Source organism: Mirounga leonina, unplaced genomic scaffold (genome assembly GCF_011800145.1).
Source record: "Mirounga leonina isolate KUSES-001 unplaced genomic scaffold, KU_Mleo_1.0 Mir_170, whole genome shotgun sequence".
Classification (NCBI taxonomy): Eukaryota; Metazoa; Chordata; class Mammalia; order Carnivora; family Phocidae; genus Mirounga; species Mirounga leonina.
In genome coordinates, this window is record NW_023270433.1 from 20710326 (window position 1) to 20729306 (window position 18981).

At 40.0% G+C, this 18981-nt stretch overlaps 1 protein-coding gene across 5 annotated transcripts in view; it reads right to left on the minus strand.

The window, feature by feature from the left end:
• HSDL2 (hydroxysteroid dehydrogenase like 2) overlaps positions 1–18981 on the minus strand; it is a 60766-nt gene that overhangs the window by 21987 nt on the left and 19798 nt on the right. For all 5 annotated transcript variants that reach the window (XM_035016049.1, XM_035016048.1, XM_035016047.1 and 2 more), the window contains exons 4-6: positions 18721–18835; positions 10872–10975; positions 10084–10182 (exon numbers count right to left, since the gene is read on the minus strand). In XM_035016049.1, the coding sequence (XP_034871940.1) occupies positions 10084–10182; positions 10872–10975; positions 18721–18835 (318 nt within the window). The remainder of the gene's footprint in view (positions 1–10083; positions 10183–10871; positions 10976–18720; positions 18836–18981) is intronic.

Consider the following 18981-nt stretch of genomic DNA (forward strand, 5'->3'; position numbering starts at 1 on the left):
GCATTATTTGTTTCAGAGGTACAGATCTGAGATTCAACAGTCTTGCACAATTCACAGCGCTTACCAGAGCACATACCCTCCCCAGTGTCTATCACCCAGTCACCCCATCCCTCCCACCCCACCCCCCACTCCAACAACCCTCAGTTTGATTCCTGCGATTAAGAATTCCTCATATCAGTGAGATCATATGATACATGCCTTTCTATGTTTTTTTAATGAAGTAACTTGAAATTCTGCCATTCATAGTACACTATTAATTATACATTGTCAAAGTTGTGAACAGTAACTTATCTCAGTTTACTTATATTTTAGCTTATATTTTGAACAATGAAAATCAACTTGTTTAAGTACTTTAGGTTTCAGTCTCTAGTAATTTAAAGTTCTCTCCATACCACTGTTAAACCATCATTTTAAATCATTACATACTGGAATAAATTACATAATTTACGATGAAAAGTTTGTAGCTTTTAAGAGCCATTGACCCCTTTCCTTTCATTCAACACATAGTGATAGAGTCCTTACTATAAGTCAGGCATTATTGTAGGGATTGGGAACAAATGAGTTGATAAACAGACAAAAGCCCCTACCTTCATGGTGATTACATTCTAGCATACATCCCTACTTCAAAGACAGCACAATTAACTTGGGGAATTTCCTAAAAGCACTAAGTTAGAAAATATGTCCCTACCTTATAACTACAGTTCCTTTACTAGGAAGAAATTTTTTTGCTTAACCAAGTTGAAGAGCTCTGGTTTTGCTCTTGATGTGATACCTTATTAATAAAAAATGGCAGATAATATTTATCAAGTGCGCCCTATGCTGGGCATGTTGCTACATACTTTAGATAAGTTATCTGAATGAATTCTATGAGGTAGGTACTGTTATCATTCTCATTTTACAGAAGAGAGCACTCATGCACGGAGGGGTTAAGTAACTTGTCCAAGATTACAGGAGCCAGAATTCAAACACTTGACAGCTTGACTTGACTTCAGAGCCAGGATCTTAACCACCATGAAACTAAAGGACATTCTTAGAGTTCAGTTATCTCGCTCCCATAAACTGTAGAATTTTTCTTTTTCTTTTTGAGAGACAGAGAGCAAGCGCACATGCACACAGGCAGGGGGAGGGGGAAAGGGACAGGGAGAGAGAGAATCCCAAGCAGACTCCATGCCCAGCGCAGAGCCTGACATGGGCCCTGATCTCAGGACCCTGAGGTCATGACCCAAGCCGAAACCAAGAGTTGGACACTTAACCGACTGAGCCACGCAGGCACTCGAACTGTAGAATTCTTCTAAAAATATTTCAATATAGGAGCACCTGGCTGGCTCAATCAGGAGGGCATGCAACTCTTGATCTCTGGGTCGGGAGTTCGAGCCCCACGTTTGGTGCAGAGATACTTAAATAAACTTTTGGGGTGCCTGGGTGGTTCAGTCAGTTAAGCAGTTGACTTTGGCTTGGGTCATGAGATCCCAGGGTCCTGGGATCAAGCCCTGCGTTGGGCTCTCTGCTCAGTGGGGAGCTTGCTTCCCCCTCTCCCTCTGCCCCTCCTCCAGCTTGTACTCTCTCTCACTCTCTCTCTCTCACTCTCTTAAATGAATGAAAAATCTAAAAAAATAAACTTTTAAAAAAAGATTTCAATATAGTGCACCTTAAAGCTATATGCATATGTATATACTTAGTCTCATTACAGACTACCTGAATGGTGTAAGAATTCTTAAAACTCTAAATTAAGAATATGTCATGGATGTATACATATGTTGTGTGTGTTCATATGTATAGACACATATGCACAACCTAAGAACAATGAATGATTTCCCCAAACCTATCTTTACTTCAGTAATCTTTCTATGGAAGATACAAAGAAGGCACAGATGCTCAAAATCAAGAAATAAGCCAGAGTTATTTTCAACAAAGGTTTTGCAATGTCATAGGCTACCCTAATAGGTTATAAAACTGACAACAAAAGCAGGTTCACAATGGAATACATCAAATGAAAATTCACTGATGAATAAGCAAAAATAAGCAAAAATTTTAAAGAAACCTGATATGCCTTGGATCACAAGAATCCGAAAGGTGACCCTTAAACTTAAGTATTATTAAGGAATAACTGGAGAAGTATCTAATAGCTTCCAACTGATTCTCCTGATTGCAGACTCCACAAAACACAAAACAGTAAGAAGAGCCTTAAAATCAACCTAAGAGGGGCGCCTGGGTGGCTCACTTGGTTAAGCATCTGCCTTCAGCTCAGGTCATGATCTCAGGGTCCTGGTGCCGGGCTCCCTGCTCAGTGGGGAGTCTGCTTCTCCCTCCTTCCTCTGCAACCCCCATGCTCTCTCTCTCTTCTCAAATAAATAAAATCTCTAAAAAAAAAATCCACCAAAGATGTCCTTTTCACACAAACATATAGAGTACATATCAGACTTAAGACATCAGCATTGTCTTTGACTCCTCCTCCTCTGGAAAGAAACCAAAGATATCATCGATTATAAAGTGTACCGCTGAGAAAAAAGAACACGTGCCAAATTAAACTATGGTACATCATCAATAGTAAGAGCATCCTGATATCCAAGATCTAAAAATGTGAAAACATGGGCATCTCAGAATCAGTGAAATATAGATGAACTGTTACTTAAACAAGTTGGTAAGCAAGTCTGTTAAAAAAACAGGGAAACTAGTTTTGGTTTCTAGCACCAGGGAGACCAGCTATTACCTCATTTCCCTGACCTCCCTGGTCAGCTGAGTCCCCATGTCTATTTGTAGCATGGTCCAGGTGACAGAGGACTGCAGCTGCTCTGTGACACTTCTGCTATCGTTGTCTCGGCTGCCAGGCCCACCATCAGCAGCTGGGTTCACAGGCTCCGCAACCCAGCCTCCGTGCGTTCTATCCCCAAGTGGACTTCCCTCCTCTACCACGCTCCTTCTGAACGCTCAAGAGGTAAGAGGCAGCAGGCATTCGGAAGAGCAGGCCACCCCCCTCCTCGCCCTCCATTTTGGCAGAAATTATGAAGCCAGTCTTGTAAAAAGAAAAACTTACACTTCTGAAGCTGACCTAGCTGGGGCTTGAGATCCTCATGTTATTAAACTACTAAGGCCTGTTCTCTGACCACTTCTCTGGATGGGTTGAATTCAATGGGGTGAAAAGTTCTAAATCCAGACAGGAAAATGTAGCCAGTGTACAGAAGGAACACTGAACCAGAGAGGACAAAGAGTGGACCAGGCCACTGTTCTGATCGTGGTTAATACAGGTTACACTGTGTCCATTCCATTAAGTGCAATAAATCTCCTTTTCCTTGAAGGGAATAATGATGGGAGATTACTGGTTCCAGCAAGCATAAAGAGCTGCTCTATACAGTCTAGGAAGAGAAAACTTGTTGTTGTTTTTTTTTTAAATAGAAGCCTCACAAACAGCCAGGAGCCTGGACACCCTCTCGAATCCATTTTCTTGCCTTAGTCATGAATAATGCAATATCCTAACTAGCTTTCCTGCCTCCTCTCTCCACGATCTCACAAGCCATCCTACATTCAGATGCCAAATTAAACTTCTTAAACCTCATCAGCAACCCTATCACTCCACTGCTCCTATTTTTCCTCTGCTCTCCTGCTTCTGAAATTCTGAAGTGGCTCTGTACTGAATACAAGTTAAAATTCAAGCTCCTCAACTTGGGCAATCAAGACCTGGGGCTTAGTCATCCACCTCCCCACAACAACCTCACACCTACCCAACATTCCAGACAATTGCTCAAGTTGTACTCATTGTGTCATGTATTGCAAGGAACAGGACTGTAATTCAGTTTACTGTGCCATCAAGTCTAGGCCCCCAAATAATACCAATAGCTCCAAGATGTCTAGTAAAACTTCTAAAATGAGTATCTCAAAGCTAAAGCAAAGATGTTGGAAGTGAACTGATTTCTCTTGTCAATCCTGGTAGTGTCCTCCACATTCGCTGTCATGCAATGTTCTGTTCAGAATGTCTAATTTGGAGCTAGGCAGAAGGTAATCCTACTGTACATTCATTAATTCATCAAATATTTACTGAATGTCTATAAGGACTACAATAAAATGAACAAAGCAGATACCGTCTCTACCTTTAAGAAACTTCCCAGCAAGAAAGACATTAGCCAAGTTATAAAATCAATAGTTTAATTAAAAATGTTGTAAGTAATATGAAGGAGATGTAGAGACTACTAAATCCAAGGATCAGTCCCCATTTTGTAAGAACTATCAGCAACATTTGACACAATGAATCACTCCTTCTTCCTTGAAACAGGTTCTTCAAGTGGCTTTCAGGATATCATACTCTAATTTTCTTCCTACCTTACTCTCCTATATAGTTCCTTTTTTTCCCTCCAAATTAGTTTTTCTTCTTCTTCCCAATCTCTGAATGTTGCAATGGCCAATGGTCCCTTCTCTTCTTATATACCACTTACATGTTGATAACCCACAAATTTCTATCTCCAGCCTGGACCTCTCTCCTGACACCCACACTTGCAAATCCAACTGTCTACTGACCATCTCTACTTGGATGCACAAACACAATGCCCCCACATGAATTCCTAACCTCCCTAACCTGCCCCATCTGCAGCTTTCCCTGTTTATTGGTTGCACCTTCAAAATACAGCAGAATCTGACCACTCTCCACTGCTTTTACTGCTATCACTCTGGTCACAGCTACCAAGACATATTGTCTAGGTAACTGTAATAGTCTCCAACCTGGTCTCTCTGTTTCCTATTTCTCCCTTTGACCCTCAAGAACTTATTCTTTTCCTGCAGGCAGGTCGCAGCCTTGCACATGGGGACCAGGGTCGGCTGTGGAGAGCCCCTCCTCCTGGGAAACAGGCACGACCGGAAGGGGGCCGCCCCCTCGCCCGTCACGCAAGGCACGTTCGTGGGGAACCTGGTGCTGAACCATTAGTAGACAACCTGCTTCTGGGTCGGGGTTTCGAACATAGCAGAGCAGCTCCCTCGCAGCGATCTACTGAAAGTCAGCCCTCGACACAAGGGTTTGTTGGGAGAAAAAAACCCAAAACTATTCTTTTTTTTTTTTTAAGTAGGCTCCAAACCCAAGGTGGGGCTTGAACTCATGGCACCTGAGACTAAATCAAGAGTCGGGTCCTCTACCAACTGAGCCAACCAGGCACCCACCCACCAAAGAATCTATTCTTAAGAGCATCCTGGGCGCCTGGGTGGCTCAGTCGGTTAAACGGCTGCCTTCGGCTCAGGTCGTGATCCCAGGGTCCCAGGATGGAGCCCCGCATCGGGCTCCCTGCTCAGCGCGGAGCCTGCTTCGCCCTCTCCCTCTGCCTGCCTCTCTGCCTACTTGTTCTCTCTCTCTCTCTGTCAAATAAATAAAATATTAAAAAAAAAAAAAAAGAGCATCCAGACAGATCCTTTAAAAAATTCAAGTATCATCACGTCCCTCCTCTGCTCAAAGCCCTGCCAAAGGGGTGCCTGGGTGACTCAGTCGGTGAAGCATCTAATTCTTGATTTTGGCTCAGATACTGATCTCAGGGTTATGAGATCCAGCCTCACATCGGGCTCCGTGCTGGGTGTGGAATCTTGAGAGTCTCTCTTCCCTCTCCCTCTGCCCCTACCTGCCTCTGCGTATGTGTACACACACTCTAAATAAATAAAATCTTTAAAACAAAATCAAAACAAAACCCTGCAAAAGCTCCCCATTTCACTAAGAATAAAAACCCAAGTCTTGGCAAGGACCTACAACATCTGCTCCCCATTTCCTTATGGGCATCATCTCATTTTCTGCTATTCTCCCCTCACTCCAGCCACGTTGGCCTTCTCCCTGCTCTTTCATCATGCCATGCATGCTCACCTCTTAGGACCTTTCCCCTGGCTATTTCCTCTGCCTTCAATGCTTCCCTCACATACCCTGTAGCTAACACATTACCAAGGCTAACTCCAGCACCCCCTTCAAGTCCATGCTCAAACGTCACCTTCTCAAAAAGGCCAAACCTTTCTTTCTATTCTTTTTAAAACTGCAATCTAGGGGTGACTGGGTGGCTCAGTTGGTTAAGCATAGACTCTTGATTTCAGCTCAGGTCATGATCTCAGGGTCATGAGATCAAGCCCTGTGTTGGGTTCCACGCTCAGTAAGGAGTCTGCTTAAGAGTCTCTCTCTCCAGGGTTCCTGGGTGGCTCAGTCCGTTAAGCGTCTGCCTTCAGGTTAGGTCATGATCCCAGGGTTCTGGGATCGAGCCCTACATCAGGCTCTCTGCTCAGCGGGGAGCCTGCTTCTCCTTCTCCCTCTGCCTGGCCCCTCCCTCTCTCTGTGTCAAATAAATAAATAAATCTTAAAAAAAAAAATTCTCTCTCTTCCTCTCCCTCTGCTCCTCCCCATTGCTTGCTCATGTGTTCTCTCTCTCAAATAAATAAATCTTAAAAAATAAAATTGCAATCTATCCTTCCAGTCCCTGAGACTCCCAATCCCCCTTACTTTGTTCTATTTTTTCTATAGCATTATCACCTTCTAGATACTTTACTATTCATTATGTTAACTGTCTACTGTATCTCTCCCAATGAAACTGTAAGTTCCAAAAGGACAGAGCTTCATGTCTGTTTTGTTCTCTGATGCATATTAAGCTACTAGAGCTGAACTTGGCACATAAAAGGTATCAAATAATTATCTATTTTATGAATAAAATCTTTAATTCTTAGAGTCATTCTAGGCTTTTTCTAACTTTGTTACCCCAGGATCCCAAAGACCTAAAGGTTAGGGGAGTGGAGGTGAGAAGGGAAGGACAAAATGCAGATGATGGTAACCACCCTGAAGAGTAAACTCTAAGGGTAAGATCTACATCCCATTCATCTTAGTACCCCTTAATCCCTTGTACACAGATAGACACTTAATAAATTATCTGTGGATGCATAATAAATAAATAGTACAGAGAACTCTGCCTGGCATATAAAAACGTTTGGAAAATGAATGAATAGAAAATGACAAGTAACATAACAGAGGTATAAAAAAGGGAAAATACTATGTTAGGACTTCGTTTTCTGGGAGACCTGCCTTTCAAACTAACTTCCTGACTCTATCTACCAACAACAGCAATGATTGAAGTGGGAGGAGGAGGAGGCTGAGGACGGATGAGAGAAGGAAAGGAAGTTGAAGAAGAGAGGCACAGTCAAGTGTGAGCTTTTAAAGTTTTTAACTGTGATCCATAATCAGTAACACTTTTTACCGAATGACTAAGAATACATACTACCTACATATACACACACTCACAACTACATTTGTATTCATTTATATGTGAAACCAATATTGACAATCTGCAATACTCCCTACTATTTTCTATTTCATTCCATTAGAAATAAAACAACAAAATTCTGGCTGCTACCTTCTAACTCAATTTCACAATCCACAAAATTGATTTCATGACTCACCAATGAGTCTTGACATGCAGTTTGAAAAACACTACAGAAGCACTTTTTCACTTTGATCTTTTGCCCCACTGCAAAGAATATCATTCTCCAGAAAATCTTAGAAGAACTGTGTCTGCTACAGAAACATAAGGAAAAATGAAGAAGCAATAAAACATGGTTCCGATCCCACAGTGGGCCATGGAAGAAAGGAATCTTGGTCAAATAGCAGAAGAAAGGAATTTTTAAAAATTGATTCTTTGAGGGGCGCTTGGGTGGCTCAGTCGTTAAGTGTCTGCCTTCGGCTCAGGGCATGATCCCAGGATCCTGGGATCAAGCCCCGCATCAGGCTCCCTCCTCCTCGGGAAGCCTGCTTCTTCCTCTCCCACTCCCCCTGCTTGTGTTCCCTCTCTTGCTGTGTCTGTCTCTGTCAAATAAATAAATAAAATTAAAAAAAAAAAAATTGATCCTTTGAGCCCTTAGAAGAAAACAAAGGTGGTGACTACAGAGGTGGGTGCAACAGCTAAATTCTCCTAAAAGTTCCATTAGCAACATGCCCCTGTGCTCCATACATTCTCACCCATAGCATCCCGTTTCCCCCACATCAATACCATAGGTCATTGGCCCTTTCACTTCTGCTTGGAGCAGATAAAATCCCTTCACCCAGTAGACAGCAGATGGGAACAAAGATAAAAAGAAATCCCTCAAATGTCCCTGAACTAGAACTCTGGGTTAGTTTCACACTCTTGTATGTGGCATTTCAGTTCAAGAGTACCCCTAGGGCTATAATACTTTGCAAAAATGCTGGATTAAATGTGTTTTCATGGCCAACTCTTACCAACCTCGTCATCCATTAGGTGTAAAGGCTAACGAAGTATCACAGTGCCCTGCATGATGTCTCCACATAATAACTGTCCAATAGATATTTGTCGACCAATAAATGAACAAAATAATTCCAGAAAGAAGAATAGGAATAAACAATAGAAAGGTCCTTAGACAATAAAGAAACATGTTAAAAGACACAACGGGGAGAAATCAGGAAAATCCAGAATGTTGGAAACTCCATAAATGGCCTGGTTTATCGGAGCGCCTGGGTGGCTCAGTCGTTAAGCGTCCGCCTTCAGCTCAGGTCATGATCCCAGGGTCCTGGGATCGAGCCCCACATCGGGCTCCCTGCTCGGCGGGAAGCCTGCTTCTCCCTCTCCCACTCCCCCTGCTTGTGTTCCCTCTCTTGCTGTGTCTTTCTCTGTCAAATAAATAAAATCTTTAAAAAAAAAAAAAAAGACCTCGTTTTTCAAGAAATCAGTGGCAAGGAAAAAAAAAATTAAAATTGTTAACTACTATACATGAAAAACATACCACACAAATATAATGTGTGAAACTTGTTTATATCCTGATTTGAATAAACCAACTGCGGAGAAAGTATTTGAGACACATGGAAAGAGCTAGAGAGTATAATGCTTAGCAAAATAAGTCAGTCAAAGAAAGACAAATACCATATGATCTCACTCATATGTGGAATTTAAGAAACAAAACAAATGAGCAAAAGAATGAAAAAAAGAGACAAACCAAGAAACAGATTCTTATTTGACAGAGAGTGAGAGGGAGAGAGCACAAGCAGGGGGAGGGGAAGAGGGAGAGGGAGAAGCGGGCTCCCTGCTGAGCTCGATCCCAGGACCCTGAGATCATGATCCAAGCCAAAGGCAGAGGCTTAACCGACTGAGCCACCCAGGCACCCAAGAAACAGACTCTTGAGTACAGAGAACAAACTGACAGTTACTAAAGGGGAGGTGGGTGGAGGGATGGGTGAAATCGGTGAAGGGGATTAAGTGTACACTTATCTGGATGAGCACTGAGTAACGTAGAGAATTGTTTAGTCACTGTATTGTACACCTGAAATTAATACAGCAATGAATGTTAACTATCCTGGAATTAAAATAAAAAATTTAATTTAAATAAAAAAGGTAGGTAGTTGTCTATAATTTTAATATCCAGAAGCACTTTTTTTTTTTTTTTAAAGATTTTATTTATTTATTTGAGAGAGAGAGAATGAGAGACAGAGAGCATGAGAGGGAGGAGGGTCAGAGGGAGAAGCAGACTCCCCGATGAGCAGGGAGCCCGATGCAGGACTCGATCCTGGGACTCCAGGATCATGACCTGAGCCGAAGGCAGTCGCTTAACCAACTGAGCCACCCAGGGGCCCATCCAGAAGCACTTCTATACCCTAGCCCCAAACAGAAAATATAATTTTTAAAAAACATACCATCTAGTATTGTGGCTGCCCCAAGATGAGACTATTAGAATACTTTTCCTTCCCCAATCTTCCCATTCTCATATAAGCCCTTCAGAATTCAATTACTTCCATATTTCACCCTTCCCCAACTTCTAAGTTTTAAAAAGAGAGTTAAGGGGTGCCTGGGTGTTATAGTCGGTTGAATGTCTGATTCTTGATTTTGGCTCAGGTCACGATCTCAGGGTCATGAGATCAAGCCCCAAGTCTCTCTCTCTCCTGCTCCCTCTCCCTCTGCCCCCCAATCACCCCTGCCCGCTCGTGCAGGCTGGCTCTCATGCGTATGCTCGCCCTCTCTCTTAAAAAAAAAAAAGTTTAACTTGTTTCCCACCTCAACTTACCTACCCAAGATGTATCTCAAAAGTGTCAAGGACAATAAATGAGAATCCAATAACTGGATTTTTTTTTTTTTAAATACATACCTGTTTTAGGCCATAATGCATTGACTGCAATTTCACCCTTAAATTCTTCTGCCATTCCAAGCACACACATAGACATACCATATTTAGCAATGGTATAAGCTGAAAGAAACCACAAAGAATAGTGCTTAATTAACAAACAACTTTGTGAGTATAAATAACCACTTTCTATGGCTATACTGCTAGTAAAACAAGAACAAAAAGTTGGAGATTTGCTAACCTAGTCAATTAAAACAGAACTTCCTTCGGTTTTGCCCTGTGGCTTTCTATTCTAATTACCTGTCCAAATTTTAGTGAATTATGTACAAAGGAGGAGTAAGTACCTGATGTAACTATTTTAAAGGAGGTACCTCTACATAAATCTTGTAATTTAATGCATACTCACCTCAAATCTTAGTTCGCTGTGAAAGGAAAAGTACTTCATAGTTTCTAACCAACTTCACTGAAGACTAAGTTATATACAATAAAACACACCCATTAAGACTTGAGGGAGCTTTCTGGAATGATGGAAATCCATATCTTGATTTGGCTATTGGTTATACAGATGTATACATTTGTCAAAACTCTTCAAACTGAACCATTAAGATCGTGCATTTTACTGAATGTAAATTATACCTCAATGTTTTAAATTACAGATAAAAGTTTAAGAATCTAGTTTCCAAAGTGCTATTGATTCTACATAGAAAATTTAATGTTGAATATTATGTAAAAATTGTGATTACACCATAGGAACACTGATTTAATACAAAACAAATTAACCAAACAAACCATTCCCTCAACCTACCACCTACCACAGTGCTGTTTGAACCACAATGGATTTAGGTTCAGTGGTGGGCTGAGATTGAGGATATGAGCAATTTTACTCTTTTTCAAATAAGGAATACATGCTTTAGATCTGAAAGCAAAAGAAAACACATCAAGTTAATAGCTTTCTAACAACTTCCCCACTTCTCAAAATTATTATTTTATTTTTTTATTTTTAAAGATTTTATTTATTTGAGAGAGAGAGAACGTGCACGAGAGCAGAGGGGCAGAGGGAGAAAGAGAATCTCAAGCAGACTCTCTGCTGAGCACAGAGCCTGATGCAGGGCTCGATCTTACAATCGTGAGATCATGACCTGAGCCAAAATCAAGAGTTGGACGCTTAACCCAGTGAGCCACCCAGGTGTCCCTAAAATTATATTTTAAAGTACTTTTACAAAGCAACTAAACTTGGTCAGAAATATGTAGGGTACTTTTGTTTGTGTTTACTTTTTTAAAATGAAGGTAGGAAAAGCAATTAATTTTCATTTTTTGAAACTTTGCTTAACAGCCTGACAAAATGATCTGCTTGATGAAAATATCAAATCCTTGGCACATTAGCCTTAAATCCAACCAAGCTATCCTCAACTACATCCTTTCAATTCTTCCCACCCAACACACACACACACACACACACACACACACATAATTTTCAGCAAGTTAATGTCCTTGCCAGGTAGCACTACACTACGGTAAAGAACATGGTGCTCAAGCCAGACAGACCGGGGTTCAAATCCTTTTTCTTCCCCTTCATTGTGTGATCTTAGGCAAAATATATTCTCAGGTTTCTCATTTGTAAGTATTGGTAATACCTGCTACCATCTAGGACTGACCCAGGGATTAAAATGAGATGATAAATATGCAACACTTTGAACAGTGCATATGTCAAACATGAAATAAACAACCACTATTATTAGTATTATGTATGCTGATTTATTTCATCTTAGTAGGTGTGGTGGTATTCCTACTATGCTGGAACTGTAATTTAATAACACAACTCCCAATACATTCCCAAATTTAATTTGCACCAATATGCAATGCAGTATGCCTTTGAGAGGAATATTTAGTTTTTATATGTTTTTTTAAAAACTGTCCAAAAAGGTAGGCAATTCATTTTTTTTAAAACTCAGGTTCAATATTTTTAATTTATTAATGATTAAGCTACACTGTGTTATTAAGCTATAACATACACGTAGCTTAAAGCTGTATAGCTTTTAGTTTTATTTTACATTCAATAATTTCTAGGACTTTGAATTAGTTAATTCTTGTCAGTTTTTTTTATTAACTAATGTACGACATTCTTATTACCATCTGCAACGTCTTTTCGGGTCTAGAAACCAAATATAATCAATATCACTAAAGGGTTTTATACATATTGTTTTTCCTTTCCAAAAGTGCTTCACTTTCATGGGGGTGAGTTGGGGAGGGGCAAACAATATTACAGCTGATATTCATTAAAACAATGAAGCTGCACCTCAAAATCTGAACAGGAAAAACCAAATCTATTCCAGGCAATAAGACCATGACTACATTTTACATCCAAGAAAAGAGCTTATTTCATTTACATTATAAACATGAGCTTCTCCTTTGATCTATTAGATAAAACCTTTCCACCTGCACTTTGCCTGCCTGGCCCTCAGCTTTACTAATCCCAAGTCAGCTGCATTTTTAACAGCAACATGTTCAATCTTCTATGTTAAAGACTATTAGCACCACACTTAAATACTAATACTTCCAGCTTAATAAAATAGTTAAGCTTACTGAAAACTTACTGTGTGCTAGGCACTGCCCTTATTACTCTTACATGAATTATGTTATTTAATTAGGGTTACAAGCTCAAATGCCCCATAGGCATTTGAGCAAATGAATAAAGTGAGCTGTGTATAGGAAAGAAAAATTAACTGTTCAGAAATGCAATTAAACTTTACTACTGAATTTCTATAAGCATTACACTGGAGATTACATATTTAAAACTTTTATTAAAAATACAAATTAAGGGGGCGCCTGGGTGGCTCAGTTGGTTAAGCGACTGCCTTCGGCTCAGGTCATGATCCTGGAGTCCCAGGATCGAGTCCCACATTGGGCTCCCTGCTCAGCAGGGAGTCTGCTTCTCCCTCTGACCCTCCCCCCTCTCATGCTCTTTCTATCTCATTCTCCCTCTCAAATAAATAAATAAAAATTTTAAATAAAATAAAAATACAAATTAAGGATTTGCCTTCTACCTCATCTCTGCCTTCCAACCCTATTTCTGTAAACCTGTGATACAAGTCACAGGCCATGGGGCCCTGGGTGCCAGGGATCAGGAAACAGCTCTAGATCCTTGCTGAAACCTCCAAACAGGTCAGTTCTTTGGGCCTTGTCCCCACTCTCTCCCTGACGATATTTCTCAGACTTGCCTGAGGAAACAATCTATACTTTCCTTCCATGAATAAATGAGCATCACTAAATAAAAAACAAAATTAAAATTAAAATGGAAATGTTTCATTATCAATTTTCTCTTTTATAACTTATAACTTCCACAGAGGGCCAAAAACCTGACACCTTTTCTTTGGCCCAAAGGTCAATATCGGGTCTTTCATTTGGCATTGCAATATGGCTTTAACTGGGAAAAATATTTAGTATTGTTTTAAAAATAGCTGTCCCCCCCAAAAAAATAAAAAAAATAAATAGCTGTTCCAGGGGCACCTAGCTGGCTCAGTCAGTAGAGCATGTGACTCTTGATCTCAGGGTCATGAGTCCAAGCCCCACGTTGGGCATGGAGCCTACTTTAAAAAAGTAAATAAAATAAAGTAAAATAAAATAATACCTGTCCCTAAATGTAGGAACTTTCAAAAATGAATAGAATCTTTGCTTTAAAAAAGGGTTTTTATTTTAGTGTATCTCTTCCTGAGATATTTGTAGATCTGCTATTCTAATGTACTCATATTTAGTTTTTAGTACATTAGTGCTCTATGGCTCATATGTTCCATCTGTAGTTCTCCAACTACACAAGTAGTATTCATTGAGAAAGGTACCTGAACAAGGTTAGTTCATTTTCTCAGTTTGAAATCAGGTTTTTGCTTTGTTTTGAACTGAACCTTCAAATCTATAATTGCAGGAACATAGTTTAAGCCATCAGTTTCATTTTTGGAAAATGATCATGGTATAGGAAAGGGGCCAGGTTGTTCTTGCCCAATGGGTTTTCCAAAGACATAATTTCACAAGGAATGAGCAATGAGAGTCAGACATTTGTGTTTACGTTAGTCATGATGTCGACTAATAAAGTCAAGTCTTTGATCCAGTCTTTGTATGGGAATTGAGCTGGGAACTCTCTCATGGGTGGCAAAAAACAGTTGATTTCTTTCCAATTAAAACCAAAATCTCGGGGCCCCTGGGTGGCTTAGTCGGTTAAGCGTCTGCCTTCGGCTCAGGTCATGATCTCGGGGTTCAGGGATCGAGCCCCGCATTGGGCTCCCTGCTCAGTGGGGAGTCTGCTTCTCCCTCTCCCTCTGCCCCTATTCATTCTCTCTCTCTCTCTCACACACACACACACACACTCACTCTCTCAAATAAATAAATAAAATCTTAAAAAACAAACAAAATCTCTTCAACAATACACCATAGCCACATAATCTTGTCACAGAGGAGACTATCATGTTTGTAGTCCACATTTGTAAAGCACATAACTGTGGTTTAAACCATAGAAGTGTGTTTAGTTCTTAAAGTTCGTAACACAGTGCATCTTTAACTTTTTAGCAAGAGCAACTCCTAATGAACAATACGATGAACAAAATTACTTTCTGCAACTCTGTGAAACATTTCTACATTAGTTTAATAAGTTTAAAGCTAACACTGACCATTCATTACAGCTTAAAGTTAACCCTGACCATTGCAACAGCACTGTCCGCAGTTACGGTTATTACGGTTTTGACAAATCTATATTAAACTTCCTAAGATGTTTCTCAACACTTAACAAGTCACTTTCATGTTCATGTCATGGGTACCAGTCTAAAAGGTTTTTTAATCACTTCAGAATTCTCCTGACACCTTAAGTAAATAAAACTTGGTGAGTAGAATATTTATATCCTTGGGCGCCTGGGTGGCTCAGTCGTTAAGCGTCTACCTTCGGCTCGGGTTATGATCCCAGAGTCCTGGGATCGAGCCCCACATCGGGCTCCCTGCTCGGTGGGAAGCCTGCTTCTCCCTCTCCCACTCCCCCTGCTTGTGTTCCTGCTCTCGCTGTCTCTGTCAAATAAATAAATAAAATCTTAAAAAAAAAAAAAATCTTTAAAAAAAAAAAAAGAATATTTATATCCTTGGCTTCATCACCTACCATTGAAGCTGCCACAAATGATTTAACTTTTCACAAATCGTGTCCTTCTAAGCCTTAATTCAACATGCAGAGCAACAGTATTCCTGCTTAGGTTTATATTTTTAAATGCTTGTTTAAATGAGTGTTTATATTTAATCAAAATTCTTTCACAAGTTACCATCTGTAAAAGATTTTGAGGCCCAGATAATTTCTTCATGTAACACATGACTGCAACACAGAGCAGCACTGCTTGTTTTATTTGAAAATAAACACAAATCCTATTGAAGTGTTAGTCCTTTTTCTATGTAAGTTTTTCACCACAGTCTTTTCTGTATGTTTGCCATAGTTCTTACCATGGTTTGACTCACTGTGGTTTCCATTCAGTTGAGATGTACTTTACATACTGAATTTATAGAAATATGCCCCACATCTATAAAGAAGTAGGCTCTCACTCATTTTACTTGAACATATGGCTCTCTTGGCATATGTCTCATTTTCCCACTTCAGACAGACACATGGGTATGAGAAATATTTTACTTCCCTCTTTAAGAAAAATAGCAGGGCAAGCACACAACAAGATAAAAATGGCAACCTTTTAGCCTGTCCTCAGTTTCAGGTGTCTATGAATCACACTGTAATGTAACAAAAGGCCACAGCTAATGTCTCTAATGAGGCAGTTAACACTCTGCCACTCAGCTACAGCAGCTAACTGTTGCCATATGGGTATGCTGTGACCAGATTTTCCAATTTCAAGAAAAGCCAGAAATCTGGATTTTTGTGTAAATCTGATCTTTTTCATATGGGTAACTAATAAAATTCTGAGCTAATAAAGGAGCTAATAAAAACATTGTTTTACACTGTCAGGGACCAGTTTTGTAGACCCAATAAAATGTATCTCTAAGAGAAAAGTTCCAGATTAACAACAAATTTTACATTTAACTCTCACGACCAATCCTACGACATACTTCACATCCTCATTTTACAAATAAGGAAAGAGAATCTGCAAGAAGTTACTTGCACAAAGTCATGAAATAGCACATCCTCAAAGGAGTCTAACTCCAAAGCCCAAGGTCCTAATTGGTCTTAACCGATTTTATGTATAACCGTACAGCTGATACATATAAGATGCATGTGAGGTGATAAACAAGTTCTATGCTAGCTTTCCTTACCTCCACATGAAAAAGTGATAGAACCTTGGAACCAGAAAAGACCCCGCATAGCCAGAGGAATGTTGAAAAAGAAAAGCAAAACTGGCGGCATCACAATTCCAGACTTCAGCTCTATTACAAAGCTGTCATCATCAAGACAGTATGGTACCGGCATAAAAACAGACACATAGATCAATGGAACAGAATAGAGAGCCCAGAAATGGACCCTCAACTCTATGGTCAACTCATCTTCGACAAAGCAGGAAAGAATGTCCAATGGAAAAAAGACAGTCTCTTCAACAAATGGTGTTGGGAAAATTGGACAGCCACATGCAGAAGAATGAAACTGGACCATTTCCTTACACCACACACAAAAATAGACTCCAAATGGTTGAAAGACCTCAATGTGAGACAGGAGTCCATCAAAATCCTAAAGGAGAACACAGGCAGCAACCTCTTCGACCTCAGCCGCAGCAACTTCTTCCTAGAAACATCGCCAAAGGCAAGGGAAGCAAGGGCAAAAATGAACTATTGGGACTTCATCAAGATAAAAAGCTTTTGCAAAGCAAAGGAAACAGTCAACAAAACTGAAAGACAACTGACAGAATGGGAGAAGATATTTGCAAATGACTTAACAGATAAAGGGCTAGTATCCAAAATCTATAAAGAACTCATCAAACTCAACACCCAAAGAACAAAGAATCCAATCAAGAAATGGGCAGAAGACATGAACAGACATTTTTCCAAAGAAGACATCCAAATGGCCAACAGACACATGAAAAAGTGCTCAATATCGCTCGGCATCAGGGAAATCCAAATCAAAACCTCAATGAGATACCACCTCACACCAGTCAGAATGGCTAAAATTAACAAGTCAGGAAACGACAGATGTTGGCGGGGATGTGGAGAAAGGGGGACCCTCCTACACTGTTGGTGGGAATGCAAGCTGGTGCAGCCACTCTGGAAAACAGTATGGAGGTTCCTCAAAAAGTTGAAAATAGAGCTACCATATGATCCAGCAATTGCACTACTGGGTATTTACCCCAAAGATACAAAAGTAGGGATCCGAAAGGGTACGTGCACCCCAATGTTTATAGCAGCAATGTCCACAATAGCCAAACTGTGGAAAGAGCCAAGATGTCCATCAACAGATGAATGGATAAAGAAGATGTTGTATATATATACAATGGAATATTATGCAGCCATCAAAAGGAATGAGATCTTGCCATTTGCAACGATGTGGATGGAACTGGAGGGTATTATGCTGAGCGAAATAAGTCAAACAGAGAAAGACATGTATCATATGACCTCACTGATATGAGGAATTCTTGATCTCAGGAAACAAACTGAGGGTTGCTGGAGTCGGGGGTGGGGGGGAGGGATGGGGTGACTGAGTGATGGACACTGGGGAGGGTATGTGCTCTGGTAAGCGCTGTGAATTGTGCAAGACTGTTGAATCTCAGATCTGTACCTCTGAAACAAATAATGCAATATATGTTAAGAAAGAAAAAAAAAAGAAGAAGAAGAAGAATGTAGCAGGAGGGGAAGAATGAAGCGGGGGAAATCGGAGGGGTAGATGAACCATGAGAGACGATGGACTCTGAAAAACAAACTGAGGGTTCTAGAGGGGAGGGGGGTGGGAGGATGGGTTAGCCTGGTAATGGGTATTGAGGAGGGCACGTTCTGCATGGAGCACTGGGTGTTATGCACAAACAATGAATCATGGAACACTACATCTAAAACTAATGATGTAATGTATGGGGATTAACATAACAATAAAAAAAGAAACAAAGAAAAGAAAAAGTGATAGAACCTGAGGGTAAATAAACAGATAAAAAATGGACAAACAAGAGTGGACTGTCTGACTGATCCAGAACAGATCACGACTACATTTGGTTTCATTCTGTATTCTGTATCCCCCCTGATATTCCCCAAGATAGCATTAACCTTTTGTTACGTTAAAATGTGATTCATAGACACCTGAAACTAATATAACACTTAGGTCAACTATACTGGAATTAAAATTAAAAACTTAATAAAAATGGAAAAAAAATGTGATTCATAATGAGCTTCCTATGATTTACATAACTATAGCCAGTGTTTTTCAGAGAAAGGAAAGACTTGCTGATTTGAATAATCAGAAGAATTGGCATGCATGTATATATTTATTCATACAAATGTCTGAAAATGCTGGAGCTATACTTTAGCCTTTATTAGATTTACAGAGAAAAGGAGCTCTGAATAAAACTATTTAAAACACTATTTATTGACTTGGAGCACTTTTAGGCCTTTGTAACAACTTAGTAGGTTTTAAACTGTATTGCTAATCTGGTTCAAATCTGTTTACAACTAGTTCTCTGAGAACACATTGCAAGGTTCTCCCCAACCACTGTAACTTACGTCAGAAAGGTGCCTCTGGTGTTGACATTCATCATCAAATCCATTCTCTTTGTAGGTGTTTCCAATGTGTTGGTCAAGCTAATAGCACTCGCATTATTCACCAAAATATCAATTCCTGTTTTCAAATAATCAACTTCCCATTAATGTAATTTAAACTTTATAACAAAAAGAAAGAAAAACATTGAGTGTGTATGGCTGAACGCTAAGTTGGTTCACAAATACTTCTTTTAGGTCATAGGACTGACAATATACCAATGCAAG